Consider the following 15,201-nt stretch of genomic DNA (forward strand, 5'->3'; position numbering starts at 1 on the left):
TCTATGTACAATATCATAAAGGAAATCTGTATTCTAGGTTAAGCATTCATCCAGAAGACTGTGCTTCTAGTTTGATAAAAATGTGTCCTTTACTATCTTTCATTTTCTGAAGAAAACATACAGCTGGTGTTTATGAGATTAACCGCTTCACTCATCTTAATTATTTTAAGTTATTCTGTTAAGCTCTGATTTCTTTCTGTTTTATGTCCAGCGCCATTGAAATTATGCAATATTACAGCTGCAGCGTTTTCTGAATAATAATGTTTTTACCCCGTTTGCCACATAATCCATCATTAATGCTTACGCTGCAGACTTCAACAAAAAATGTTTCCATCTCAAATGGATCAAAAGATACTATAAACACAGCAATTTGTTTCCACACAGTAGAAGGCCCTTCACAAAGGTTGACTTGTCACCTTTGTGTTGATTAGTTCTGCATTTGGATACTGCAAAGTGGTACTAACGAGGAGCAGCCTCTGCCTACATGTGCAGGTTAAGGGAGTCCGCTGTGATTGCACACTGGTTAGTTGTATTTTAACACTTCCCCTTTTAAGCACGGGCTTACATGTCCACCCAGCAAAATGTTGACTGTAAAGAAGGACTGACTCGGTGTCTCCTCACAGCAGCTGAAACATTTCAGCTCTCTTAATTAACCCCCTCCTGGGCCAGTTAACATAACAAAAGCCTGGGCACTTGGTTCCCCGCTGATTTCCCCTTCCTCGTCCCGCCAACCATCCCGGAGTTCTGCAAGACTTTTGACGCAGGGAACAAAGGTTAAATTACAGTGGAGTGGCGCCCCCCCTAGGATGGTGTCGGGCCCCCCCAGGGGGGCGCGCCCCACAGATTGAATAACTCTGCTCCAATGTGTTGTAAGTGATGCACCTACCTACACTAAGTGTTTCCTTACTGTACCTTGCTAGTGAGTTGTAGTCAGGGTGTGCTAATCCCTTTAATCTACAACTACTAAGTTCAGTAGAACTTAAATATGCCAAGCTTTTGATTAATATGTACCTAGGGTACTTGATGTGATCTTTCAATTTGATAAAAGATTGTAATGGTAAAACAAACAGCAAGCTCAAATCCGCACCGCTGCCCACCAATGTGAGAAGTTGGCCTGATATATGATGTTTCCAATTCTGGAACCACCTTGTATCAGTCCAAACAACCCTTATGGTGTCTGGTTGTAAGTCAACCTTATTAGACAAGCTATCCTAGGGGTAGCATGGACTAAGCAGCCTAAAGGCTTAACTTAAGAGGTCGTGTTAAGCGAGCTGTTTTACCACATACAATCATGTAATATCAAATAAAAGGACACCACACAAGTATATATTATAAAAATATATGTATTTATTACTAAAAACAATCCCCAGTATTCTTTATGAATAAAGGGGCACAAGCGTTAAATCAAAAGCACAGTATAACATACAAAGTTGCACAATTTTTGATGAGGCCGAGGGGCCACTCAAACCATATACTAAAAAAATGGTATAAGAGATACTATTCGATCAGTGGTTAGGCCTAGGGCCTAGGGAATCGCTGGGAGCAGTCAGGACAAGCAATGCTGAAGTCGGGAAAAGCCTGCGGGATTCGGGTGCAGTGCTGAAAGCACAAGCATGTACCAATGTTAGTCAATGGTGCGTAAAAGTTACACAAATAGAGTTTAAGGACACTTCCGCTGAACCTAGAAAGACAAAACTTTAGACACAGACCCTAGAGGTGTGTACCAGTGTGGGAACACCGGCGTTGCAATGTTACCTCACCCACAGGAAGCGGGTGCACAGGGTCGAAGTTGAGTCGGGTTTCGTCACGCAGGTTCTTGGTGCTTGAAGCTGAAAGGGCTGCAGGCGAGGTGAAAGAGAAGTGTCCGGTGGAGTCCAAGGGTGGACTCAAGTCGAAAAGTACCTGAAAGCAGAGGGGACAGAGTCTGGGTCACTCAGCAGTGACCAGGGTGGAACCAGGACGGAACCAGGCAATGTCGGGCGCAATCAGGTGGTTGTCGAGGAGCTTCTCTCCGCTGCCACGTGGGCTCTGGGGCATCTGCGACGTCCAGGAGCGGGTCACGATCTGTCCCACGTAGGCTCTCACCGTCGGCGCTGTCGGCTTCAAGATTGGAGCAAACAACACTTGGCAAGAGCAATCCATGCGAAACCGGGAGATTGCTTCTCACTCGAACCAGGAGGGTCAGAGTGGGGGCTCCTTTTCAGGGGAGCTGGTGCAAATCTGGAGCAACCAGAATCGCAAGTCGTATTTCAAGTTTCGTCGGCACAGGGGCCACAAGCCGGCTGGCAAGTGACCGGGCCAACGCGTTGAGCCAAAAGTAGCAGAAGGGCCCCACGCAGCACTCGGTGAGTGTAGAGGGGTGAGCTTCGGTGCAAGAGTGGCTCAGGGTTGGGGCTTCTCAAACCCCGGTGTACAGCTTCGAGGGTCACTCGTGGGCTGCACGGTCAGCGTCTCGTGGTCTTTCCAAGATGGCGTGCCCCACGCTTCCGGTCGCCTCCACGGGTCTCAGCTCTGCAGGGACTGTGGATCGGGCTGTTGGAAGGCAGGCAAGCTTGATCTCGTCGGTCTCTGTCGCTCGAGTTCCGGCGGGAACTGCAACAAAGCAAACGTCGATGGCTGGATGGTGCCTGTTTGCACAGGGTGGTCACTCCTTGACCACAAGGGAGATTCTTCAGTCTTCTACGTCGAGTAGGATGTCGAAGGGTCCAGAGTTTCGTTTCTTATGTTTCATCAGGATAATCTGAAGTGCATTGGCACTGCTCCCACTCTGATTCGAATCTAGGGGGCTGAATTACCTGCTAGGTCCCCTCCTATGGGTGGAACCCAGGAAGTGGGTGGATACACCCCCTTCCTTTGATCCAGGCCGCGCTGGCACGAGGGCTGGAGTGCCCCAGAACCGGTTTGGCCGGATTATGCAAGGGGCAGCCTTGTGCGCCCCCAGCACTGTCTGGTTTCTTTCAAACCTCCCTGCTACAATCCACTATCTCCTGTCTGGGGGGGTGTGACACCTCCCTGCGACAGGAAACCCTTTGTCCAGGCCCCCTTGGCTGAGTTTCGGTCAGCTGCAGGGGGTCAGACCTGTGTCTGTGGCAGAAGCATCCATTTTGTGGATCTGAGGCTCTTTTAAAATTAACCGCATTTCAGTAAAGTAACATGTCTTCTCCCTCTAGAGGGGTGGAAGGCTATCCCCGTCGCCAGGACTGGCGAGGGGATAGTATTCCAAATCGTATGACACCTTACACGACATGTTTTGATAAAGCCAAACCAAAGTTGCTATATAACCGCGAGGATTATAATGCACTTAATAGTATATGGTATGGCATTATCCTGAAACAGCTTAGGGAGTTGTTCCCAACAGCTGCAGACAGGCTCAGCTCATGCTAGAGCTCCATCTCACATTAAACCACGCACTCTGCCTCCAGGATTGATAAGGCCTTCCATAGGAGTGGCTCACAGGTTTATATGTGTCCAGATATAGGTTTAGATATAGGTATACTATATCTAAGCAAGGGGTGATTACACCACCTTACCCCAGCTGAGTGATCAGCCAGTTGTGTCAATTTAAGAACCATCCAGGGGTGGCAAAAGATATGCTGCAGCCCCTGGTAGGCCTTGGTGGCACCTATGCCCTGAGCACCTATAGTGCATGATACAGGGGTTGACAAGGAGTCAATTTCCAATTGTGGTATGTACCTATAGCACATGTATTAATAATTTAGAGAGAGAACAGCAGGCTGGGGGTCTGATTGGCAGGCCCACAGCCACAGTAGTCGAAAACCAGTGAAGCAAAAAGCAAAAATTTGGGGTGACCATAGGATAGCAGACCCTACTCTCCTACAATACTACAGTATTATTGCCATCAAAGGTATCAACATGAGAACAGCAGAGGGAGTAAACCAAAGTGCACTTAGCTCAGCTGTGAGCAGCAAAAAAGAGGAAGATGGCGGCAGGCAGAGGCCTCTTATGGACTAGGGGGGCGTGCCTTATGCTAGTCATGATGGGATATGTAGTGTTTAACGTTATTAATAATGAAAAGCAAGCATTTTCATTGGCTGCTGTGAGCTTCTAGTAAAGATTGAGAAGCATAATCTGAAGCCTCCAGTCCTGCAATAGAATCTCTAAATCCAAACCCATCCTCGTTGCCATTGTAAAGAGGCGCTGTAGTCGGTATATCAAGTAAAAATAGATTTATTACATAAACCAACAAAGACCCACTGGTGCATAGCAGTAAGACGTCCTGTAACCACCAACTCCCACCGCTTCTGCCTTACCTTCTAAACCTGACATAATAGCATTCTAAAATGACATAATACATTCTGCATATACCATGGCAACAGAACAAGGAAACTTTATTGGAACATGGCTATGATAACAAACACATACCACAGTACTCTAATTACGGGCAGTCCGTGTAATTACGGACACTGTGCTCCAATTACGGACAGTCTGTGTAATTACGGACACTGTGCTCTAATTACGGACAGTCCGTGTAATTACGGACACGGTGCTCTAATTACGGACAGTCCGTGTAATTACGGACACGTTGCTTTAATTACGGGTAGTCTGTGTAATTACGGACACTGTGCTCTAATTACGGACAGTCCGTGTAATTACAGACACTGTGCTCTAATTACGGACAGTCCGTGTAATTACGGACACTGTGCTCCAATTACGGGCAGTCTGTGTAATTACGGACACTGTGCTCTAATTACGGACAGTCCGTGTAATTACGGACAGTGTGCTCTAATTACGGACAGTCCGTGTAATTACTGACACTGTGCTCTAATTACGGACAGTCCGTGTAATTTCGGACACTGTGCGCTAATTACGGACAGCCCGTGTTTCCGTATAATTACGGACACTGTGCTCTAATTACGAACAGTCCGTGTAATTACGGACACTGTGCTCCAATCACGGACAGCCCGTGTGTTGTAATCTTTGCATGTATTACACTTGTTATGCTACTGTTATACAATGGTATCTCCCGTCCATCCACCCCTTCTCTCTATCCCTCCACCTTGGTATGACCCCTCTTTAGAATGTTGAGAGGAAGCTCACCTTAGAATGTTGGCGAGCGTCAGTTGGTGCCAGAAGATCTTGTTCAATAAACTGCTTCTCTTCTCATCTAGGCTGCTGCCTTTAATCTAACACCGTGTCATTAACGGATAGGTGGTCTCCCTAGTTTACAATCGTGTATTTTCCCCTTTTCTTGGTTTGCTTTAAGGTCTACCTTTCTTTTTCTCCTTCGGTTTCTGCTATATTTTCTATCCTTCAGTTCTACCCGGTCATAAAAGGGACACATAGAGAAGTACAACAGTACATGTGTAATACTGTGATTAGGGAGGAGCGAGCAATCCAACAATTACAGACACCCCGGGTCGGTGCGGTGTCTCTTCTCGAGAAGGGATGTAGCACAGGCGAGTTCCTCAGCATCAACCAATGGGAGCCGGCAGACTACCAGCCAATCCAAGTCGGTGCTGCCTTTCGAAGCAACCAATGGAAACCAGCAAACTGTAAGCCAATCCGAAGTCACGCTGCGACTCGAAGGCGCCGACACCAACTTTTCGAAAGAGAAGCCAAAGTTTTTGACTTCCTGGAGGACGATGGCTTCAGCTGCTCAGCTCGGGAACCTCAAGGAAGAGGCCACGTGCTCCATCTGTTTGGAATACTTTACTGATCCGGTGTCCATAGAGTGTGGACACAACTTCTGCCGCTCCTGCATCACCCAGAGCTGGGAGGGAGGAGATGGAAACTTCCCCTGTCCTGAATGCAGAGCAACATCATCTGGGAAAAACCTCCGACCCAACAGGCAGCTGGGAAACGTGGCGGAAATGGTAAAACAGTTTCACCTGCACCCCGTGAAACTCCAGGGGAGAATCTATGCAAGAAACATGAGAATAATCTGAGGCTGTTCTGTGCAGAGGATCAGAGGACGATATGCCTGGTCTGCCGGGAGTCCAAGGAGCATAAAACACACCCAGCAAGTCCTGTGGAGAAGGCTGCACAGAAGTACAAGGTATGTGTGTCGGTGGTTAGGATTCAAGAGCAAATTTATATTCTTTGATTCTCAAACGATTGAAGTTATATCTGTGTATGTACAGTGATTATAATGTACTCAGTGGGTCCCCACTGAAGGCTGCTCAAAAGCCCAATGAGAGTTTGTTGGGTTTAGGGACCATATGTGAATACACTCTGAGACCTATGCAAGAAGCTGCAAAGGAGCACAAAGTGTGTCATTTGGAGAGCCGTGATCACCGGTTGCATACGTGGAGCATCAGAATGCCAGATTGTAGCAATGCATGGTGTAGTGAAGTACCATTTTTCGTTTGCCGGATGAAGCATGCATTCTTCGGGGACCCCATGCAGGATGAATGCACATCCGGCTAGACAGTGAAAAGAGGTTCCTGGTCTGGGCAGGTTCAGAGCCTCGGACCTTATGATACGTTGCCGATCACTGACCCTGGGCTCTGGGGGATCCGGGTATGTCCACCTCTCGCAGACAGTCCACCTTTGCGGTCCTTCAGCAGCAACAATAAGGTTTATTCCTCAGTCCCAGGGTTTAGCGTTTGCCTGTAGAAGGAAGACTGGCACGATGTCTGCCTCTGGCCTCTGCCCTTCTCTTCAGTGGGGCGCAGAGCTCCTTAAAGTTAAAAGGCCGGTGGGTCTGTTTATATGTAGTCCTGGGTTAGTTGGCTCCAGACCTTAGGAGGGAACCAGTACACTGGGGTATGGGTAAAAGCTACCTCACTGCTATAGTCAGGTGACACAAACTGATAGTAGTGTCATGGGGTGGCCACGGGGTGGTAACCTCCCACCTTTACAGAGGACCCGAGTGGATGGACCCTAGACTCCCAACATACACTTGCATCTGCGGTTGAGTCACACTCCGTTTGTAAAGCACTTTCCAGGAGAGGGGGCTTGTGGTACGGGCCTCACTCACAAGAAGGTATCTCAGACCTGCCAGAATAATAAAATGGAGCCGGTTTTCACATGGGCACCAGGGGTTTGACCCTACTGTTCATGGTCTGAATCCGACTGCCTCTGTCCTGCCAGAGACCCTGATTTCGGTTGGTTACTATTCTAGTACTGCGTCTGCTCCTTGTCGCTGCCTCTGCATCAGTATATTACATGGTTGTCTGTTCTTAGTCGTGGCCCCTGTATGAGACTGGTGTCTGATCCCTGTAGCACACCCTGCAAAGGGTGGTGTCCGTTCCCTGCTGCAGGTCCTGTAATGGGTAGTGTCTGCGCTCTCTCTCTCTCTCTCTCTCTCTCTCTGTCTGTTATCAGTTGCAGCCCCTGTATGAGACTGGTGTCTGATCCCTGTAGCACACCCTGCAAAGGGTGGTGTCCGTTCCCTGCTGCAGGTCCTGTAATGGGTAGTGTCTGCTCTCTCTCTCTGTCTGTTATCAGTTGCAGCCCCTGTATGAGACTGGCGTCTGTTCCTGTAGCAGACCCTGTATGCGATTGATGTTTGTCCCTGTAGCAGACCCTGTAATGGGTAGTGTCTGCTCTCTGTGTGCCTGTTCTCAGTTGCAGCCCTTGTATGAGATTGGTGTCTGTTCCCTGTAGAGGGTAGTGTCTGCTGTCTCGCTGTCTGTTCTCAGTTGCAGCCCCTGTATGACATTGGTGTCTGATCCCTGTAAAGGGTAGTTCTTGCTGTCTCGGTTTCGCCCCGTGCCTGTGACAGACCAATGAGACTGTTATCTGTTTTCTGTTGTAGATTATATAAGAGGCTGGTGTGTGAATCTTGTTTCTGACAGTGGAAAGGGCTGCCTGCACCTTGTCTTGAGCTCTGTATAGTGCCTGCTGTCTGTTCTCTGTCGCAGACCATGTGTGGAGTTGGTGCCTGCTCTCTTCTGTATCTCTCTGTCGAAGACCCTCTGTCACACTGGTACCTGTTCTCTTTTTGTGTGTTCTCTTCTCTTCCGGAGACCCTGTTTTGGGCAGGTGTCTGTTGTCTTGCTGTATCTGTCTTGCAGACTCTGTATAAGGCTAGTAACCTGCTCTCTTGTGTCTGTTCTGTGTCACAGGCCCTGTAGGACTGCCGCCTGTTCTCATGCTGTATCTGTCTGTTCTCAGTCACAGACTCTGTACGAGGCTGTTGCCTCCTCTGGTTGTGTCTGATCTCTGTCACAGACTGTTGACACTGCTGGTGCCTGCTCTCTCCCTCTGTCTGTCTGTCTGTTCTCTGTCACAGACTTTGTACGAGGCTGTTGCCTCCTCTGGTTGCGTCTCCTCTGGTACCTGCTCTCTCACTATGCCTGTCTGTTCTCTGTTGCACACCTTGTGGGTCTGGCAACTGCTCTTTCACTGTCTGTCCTCTGTCACCGCTCCTTTATGGGTGCTGGTTCCTGCTCATGTTATGTCTGTCTTTTGTCTGTTGCAGACCCTGTATAGGGCCGGGGCCATCTCTCTTTCTGTGCCTGTCTTTGATAATTGTGCCCAGTCCCTACAATCTCAATATGTGCTGCACAAAAGGTGACCCTGCACCCTTCACTTATTAGTACATTGTTTGTTCCATTTCAGCAATGTTAACATTTTAATAATAAGTGAAGGGTGCGGGGTCACCTTTTGTGCAGTTTATTTGAAAGTTAAGTTTCTTAGCTTTCGACCAATGGGACCTAGGGGATTGTGTCCTACACCATCTGCACCTTCAAGATACTAACTTTTAGGACTTTAAAACCAGTGCGGGCAGAGTAGCCTTAATCCCCTTTCTTGTTGTGATTATTGAATCTCAATATGTGCGTCTGGTACGTACAACCAGGATCTTCACAATTGATGCTTAAAATCTGGATATGTTTGACTGGTACTTAGTACTGGATATTTAGGACTGGTGCTTACTATCAAGATGTGTGTTGCTGGTACTTACTATCCAGGCATTTGTAGTTGGTACAGTAGTGAATGCTCTTTATATTCAGGAACACACTACCAGTCTACACTTATGATTCTTGCTCTCTCATCTCTGCAGGTAAAACTTCAAGAGTGGCTGCGGCTTCTGATGAAAGAGGAAGAATATTTTCTGGAGTCTAAAGTTAAGGAAGAGAAACAATATAAAACCTTGAGGGTGAGTGTCTGCAGTGAGTGCTGTGTACTTGTGTTTATGCATATGTCTGTGTGCGTGTCTGTGTGTAGACCTATTAAGGTGTAACTTGTGGTCATGGGCCCATCAGGTAAATATTCCGTCCGGAGTCATTGCCATGGATATTGGCGCTGAAATACGCCCAGTGTTCCTTTTAAAAAGAAATAAAAACAAGAATTACTCGGCTGATCTTTAGCTAGTACTCACATACTTGTGTGGTCTTTGTTAGTGTATTTATGCACCGGTGTGTCTGCGTAGGCATTGGTGGGTGTTTGCGCCATCCTAGTATGAAAATGCGTGTGTGCATCTCTGTACATGTGTGTTTGGGGTTTGTGTGTGCACGCGCCTGGATTCGTTGGCACTGAGTTTGTACATTATCAGTCTATCATTTTATACACACCTATATTCATCTGTGTGTATGTGTATGCATTTATGTGTGAGTGTGTGCATCTATGAGTTTGTCTGTGCATGATCTGGAGATATCCATCTGAGAGTTTATACAAGCAAATAAACACTTGTAGTGAGTGTGCGCATTAATGTGTGTAGCTATAGGAGTGTGCCCCTCGGTCAGTTTGTCTATTCACATGCTTTTGGGCACTCAAGGCAAGGATACACACTCATTTACCCTGCTGGAGACTTCAGCATCCCAACGTGCACCATCATACAGTTCACTGAATACCCTCGATGTGCTTAACTCATCATAGAATATGAAGCATGCAGTCAACCCACAGGATGCAGCGGGTGGATGATGAGTCTTCACCACTTCTAAGCCGCTTGAGTGTGTGGTGAAGATGCAGTGCAGCGCTCCAGACCTCACTCATCACTTACTACACTTTACACTAGATGGTTTATTGTAAGTGAGCTGGACCTTGACGCAGTTACTCCACCCTTTCTCCCTTTAGAGTTACTGATTCTAGTAGTATTGGTTGCTCTGAGGAGGTGAATTTTCCGGGTATTGTGTGTGACCCTGAGAATTCCAGTCTACCACAACTAGAGGCGTGTTTATCTCCTCGGACGTTCTGAGTCCAGCCTTTCTTGGTGAGGATAGGAAGTGACATTCCTCTTTCAACAGCTGCCACCCTCTTATTGCACTGACACCCTACTATTCCAGGCTAGTGTGACACATATCCCACCTGATTTCTCACACCTTTCCATTCCAACCTGTGGAATGGAAGGGGAAGAAGCCGGGGGCTTCGAAACATATTGACAGACACAGGAGGGATTGCTCATTGAGGCAATACACCTCCAACCCTATTCCCACCTTTTAACAGTACCAGCTCCTGGGAATATTAACGTTTTCTAGTCCATAGGAGCCAGGTACTTTTTAAATTCACTCCTTCACTCACTCATGATCCTTCCACTCACTTTCTACACAACACATAGTTTTTTTCAAATCAGTGTTCCCGCGTAGTTGTAGGTCGTAGCACGTCCCGTCCCGCAGCGGGGCGGGAAGACACCTATGATGAAGCATGTCACCAAGGGCCCTTTTGGTGTGTGAGGTGTATTTAAACGCACACTGTGTGCTTCCCACCACTGTAGGAAACACATGTAATCTAGGAGTACATGGTTTTACGCCTATCTGAGGGTGGGTCCTTATGTTTCTTATACAGCACCCACTGTATACCAACCATACAGCACCCACTGTATACCAACTCATGCCCTCTTATGCCGGGTTGGGGTGAGACATACCACATCTGAAAACTCGCACTCGCTTATTCTGAGCTGGGGTGAGACATACCTCAGATGATAACTCACCCTTCTATTCCAAGCTAGGGTTGTGATAGCTCACACCCTACTGTTCCATGCTTGGGTGAGTCATACCACACCTGATAACTCTCAGCCTCTTATTCCAGCCTGAGTTGTGAAATATCGTCTGATTATTCACACAATCTTGTTCCTGGTTAGGGTGAGACTTAACTCACCTGATAACTCAGACCCTACTATTCCAGCCTGGGGTGAGACACACCTCACCTGATAACTCGCACCCTCTTATTCCAGGAAAGGGTGAGACTTACCTCACCTGATTACTCGCACCATTCTTTTCCCAGCTTGTTTTGCCACATCTGCTAAATGACTCCCTGTTATTCCAGCGTGGAGTGAGACATACCACACCTGATTACCCACACCCTCTTATTCCAGGCTAGCGTGAGACATACCACATCTTATAACTCACACCATCCTATTCCGGGCCAGCGTGAGACATACCACACCTGATTACCCACACCCTCTTATTCCAGGCTAGCGTGAGACATACCACATCTTATAACTCACACCATCCTATTCCGGGCCAGCGTGAGACATACCACATCTGATTACTCACACCCTACCATTCTGGGTTGGAGTGGGACAAACCTTACCCGATAACTCACACCCTAGTTTCTAGCCTTGGATGAGACATACCACTCCTGATAACTCACATCCTACTATTCCAAGTTTGGGTGGGGTATACTTCACCTGATTACTCACACCCTCTTATTCCGGGTGAGGGTGAGACATACATCACCTGATAACTCGCACCCTAACAAAGGAAGATTCATAATATCTAACCAGCTTTTCTTTGCATCTTACAGGACAAGTTAACAACTGAGAAGCAGAAAATTGAATCCGAGTTTAAAAAACTACGGCAACTCCTGAAAGAAAATGAGCAAACACTGCACAGGAGACTGGAGGAGATGGAGAAGAAAATTACCATGGTAGAAAATGCAAATATCACCAAACTGTCCAATCAAATCCCGTCTCTCAATGCCCTAATAACAGAGATAGTAAAGAAGTGTGAGGCACCGGCGTGGGAACTCCTGAAGGTGAGACACATTCAGTAAATGCAACAAAAGGAAAGGAAATATTCATTCACATTTTGTGTGAAGCTTTACATGTATGAGGGGAACACGCATGATTTGACGGGATCCCTGCACAGTGAGCCCATGTTGCCTGACAGCCGCTTACAATATACATTGTGTTTATGCTGATAGCTCAACACCATATATAGACAACGTAATTTCCGGTGACACCTTACAGTGTTACATGCATATCAATAACATATGTATATATAGAGTCTAGCTATTTTTTTAATACATTTGTTTTATGGAGGAGGTTGCAATACACCAGTCCATACTGGTGAAGCAATTAACCTATAGCGACCAAGGAGTAAAATGTAAATAAGTCAAGGTAAACATAGATAACATAATGAAAGCAAAACCAACGGGATCGGGGTTGGGACACAAGATTACCAAACCATGGCGACAAAATACCTCACCGTTCAACTCATCCCCTGTTCTCTGTTATCGTGACAGCCTCTTTTTCTCGTGGTCACCTAACACTGAAGGGCTAGGCGCCCCATTTCAAGAATGTAGTCTCTCTGATGGGCCATATGCCTGCAGTTATGTATCAAAAATACAATAAGCGATGGATGGAATGCTTGAATTATTCTTAGACGCTGAAAAAATAACTCTCGTCCGTATTCCAATCCATCATTTTTGTATGCTTCATTGCGGTTATGTTTCACATTGTTGGCTGCAAGATGCAGTATTTTATTTGGCTATAAAAGGACGGGGACTGAATGTGATCATCCGGCCATCCATCATCATGTCCTCGTCTATTGTGTCACACGACATGTAAAGATCTTATTCCAGTAGCTTTCAGGTTTCTTATTTGAAACCAGAAACGAGGCCACTCACTTACATGGTCACAAACTCAAGTGGGCCCGCCCGCCCCGAGGCGATGGGAATTTTCTTTATATCTCATCATTCCTGCTTGAACTGAGACAAAAAACAAACAACTTCCACACTTTTCTCAGGAGTTTGAAACCGTTTCTGTTCTGGGCAGTAACTTTTCTCCTGATGTAGATGTCTGCAGCCTTTGGCCAGCAGCGCCCCTTGTTATGGCCAGCAGCGCCCCTTGTTATGGCCAGCAGCGCCCCTTGTTATGGCCAGCAGCGCCCCTTGTTATGGCCAGCAGCGCCCCTTGTTATGGCCAGCAGCGCCCCTTGTTATGGCCAGCAGCGCCCCTTGTTATGGCCAGCAGCGCCCCTTGTTATGGCCAGCAGTGCCTCTTGTTATGGCCAGCTGCTCACTATACAAGTAGGCATTTAGAATAGAATAGTTACCAGTGTGCTCGCTGAGTTACTTTGGGCCCGCAGATAAAGTTACAGATTGTTGCCTAAAGAACAAAGTGATTACAAAAATGGATAATTTTGTAGACACACAAAATTAACGAAACAGGAGGATGTTGCCATTTTCCGAGTTCCAACCTTCACTAGTGTTTAGTCTGAAGGGAAAAAGTTAGTGCGCAATGTGGACTCTTCCCACATAATGAACCCATGTTGCCCCTAGGACACCTAACCTAAAAAATTGGTATACAGTTTCATGTCAACATTTACAGGACAAGCATTTACAATGCAACGGTCTCACCTTTGCAAAAGTTAGAGCTATTGGCATTGTAAATGAATTTTTTTAATGTATGTGTTGGTTTTGAAAACAGACAAATACATAGAATTGTTATTTACAATGCCAATAGCTTAATCTCTCGCAGATGCGAGACCTATTTGAATTTGCACCCACACACACACAGACACACACACACATAGATGTGGTGGTGGTGAATGTGGTGGTGGTGAATGTGGTGGTGGTGGATGTGGTGAATGTGGTGTTAGTGGATGTGGTGTTAGTGGATGTGGTGTTGGTGGATGTGGTGGTGGTGGATGTGGTGGTGGTGGTGGATGTGGTGGTGGTGGTGGTGGATGTAGTGGTGGTGGTGGATGTAGTGGTGGTGGTGGATGTAGTGGTGGTGGTGGATGTAGTGGTGGTGGTGGATGTGGTGGTGGCTGTGGGTGGATGTGGTGGTGGTGGATGTGGTGGTGGATGTGGTGGATGTAGTGGTGGTGGTGGCTGTGGGTGGATGTGGTGGTGGTGGATGTAGTGGTGGTGGTGGTGGTGGTAGTGGTGGTGGATGTGGTGGTGGTGGTGGTGGTGGATGTGGTGGACGTAGTGGTGGTGGTGGACGTGGTGGTGATGGATGTGGTGGTGGTCTTTTGCCAGGAGAGCCCACTTTTCTCCCTGGCCGGACAAAATGCAAGCAAGATTCCACTGAACTCCGGCCAGAGAAAATCATAAGGGCAGGCCGTCTAGGGGCCTCACAGACTACCAACTGTACCCGTACACCCAGCTGACCCTCGGCAGGCCGCCCATGTGTCCTACGCATGGCCTGATCACGCCGCGGGCCCCCACAAAGCAGCTCTCTAAATCCCTAGCAAGCCGGGAAACCTGCTTCAATCAGGCAGCAGCAGCCGCTGTACCAGCCGACTTACTGAAAGGCCAGTCCGCCCTGTTCCGCACAGGTACATGGCCTGTCCTGATGCAGCCAAACCGTGCCTGCCCCAAAGCCAAGACATCAAGGCCGCCAACTATCTTCCGAATGCCCTCTCAATCAGTCCCCGCCTTTGAATCCAAATTAGGGTAGCGGCTCGATTAATCGACTAAGGTAGGATAAACGCTCGCTATGCTCGCAGTCCACTGGACTGTCGGACGCTATTGCCACACGCACTTAGGTGAAGTCTCAGACACTTCCCAAAGCCGTTGTCTCCCAACTGGCGCTGCCCGACCACCGCACAGCAGATACCAAGGCCCCCTCCAGGTACCACAGGCAGGCGTGAAAGTCGGACGGTAATGTGGGCATCGAGAAGTCTGACTTACTCCCGCTGATCATTGTCCAAGACGGACTGCAGCCAAGGCGATGCCCGGGCTCAGCAGCCCTGCCTAAGAGGGACGTGGGGGGGAGGGGGCAGACCTGTCTGCCCACTTGATGCAGTACTCTGTATATTCGTTTTTCTCCCAGAAGCCAGCGAAAATTAGCTTGCAGTAATTCATTTAAACCAATGGCCAGGCGTCTGTCCTGTTGCACTGCGCAATTAGTTTGTGAAAATGGCGGTCTGGGGAAGACATCACATATCAAAACAGGATGCACACCTGTTTATTAACACTTACAAACATTCTTCCACTTTAATAGCCTCGTGCTGACCGGTGAGTGCCAAGCCCAGGAAGCACTCTTTAAATGTAACACCATAGCAAATGGGGCGACATCTCGCCCCAATCGATCGCACTATTTAGTTGTGCCGATCTCGGCAATTA

At 47.7% G+C, this 15,201-nt stretch overlaps 1 protein-coding gene and 1 long non-coding RNA gene across 2 annotated transcripts in view; one reads left to right on the forward strand and one right to left on the reverse strand.

Annotated features, from left to right (window-relative positions):
- LOC144754190 (uncharacterized) overlaps nt 1–5,523 on the reverse strand; it is a 53,445-nt gene extending 47,922 nt beyond the window's left edge. Inside the window, exon 1 of the long non-coding RNA XR_013594678.1 lies at nt 5,059–5,523. This is a non-coding gene — a long non-coding RNA (uncharacterized LOC144754190). The remainder of the gene's footprint in view (nt 1–5,058) is intronic.
- A 51-nt stretch (nt 5,524–5,574) lies between these two features.
- Nucleotides 5,575–15,201, forward strand: part of LOC144754189 (E3 ubiquitin-protein ligase TRIM15-like) — a 106,822-nt gene continuing 97,195 nt past the window's right edge. The window contains exons 1-3 of the mRNA XM_078641772.1: nt 5,575–6,016; nt 8,969–9,064; nt 11,650–11,880. Of these exons, the coding sequence (XP_078497898.1) occupies nt 5,768–6,016; nt 8,969–9,064; nt 11,650–11,880 (576 nt within the window). The 5' untranslated portion in view covers nt 5,575–5,767. The remainder of the gene's footprint in view (nt 6,017–8,968; nt 9,065–11,649; nt 11,881–15,201) is intronic.

Source organism: Lissotriton helveticus, chromosome 5_1, assembly GCF_964261635.1.
Source record: "Lissotriton helveticus chromosome 5_1, aLisHel1.1, whole genome shotgun sequence".
Lineage (NCBI taxonomy): Eukaryota > Metazoa > Chordata > Amphibia > Caudata > Salamandridae > Lissotriton > Lissotriton helveticus.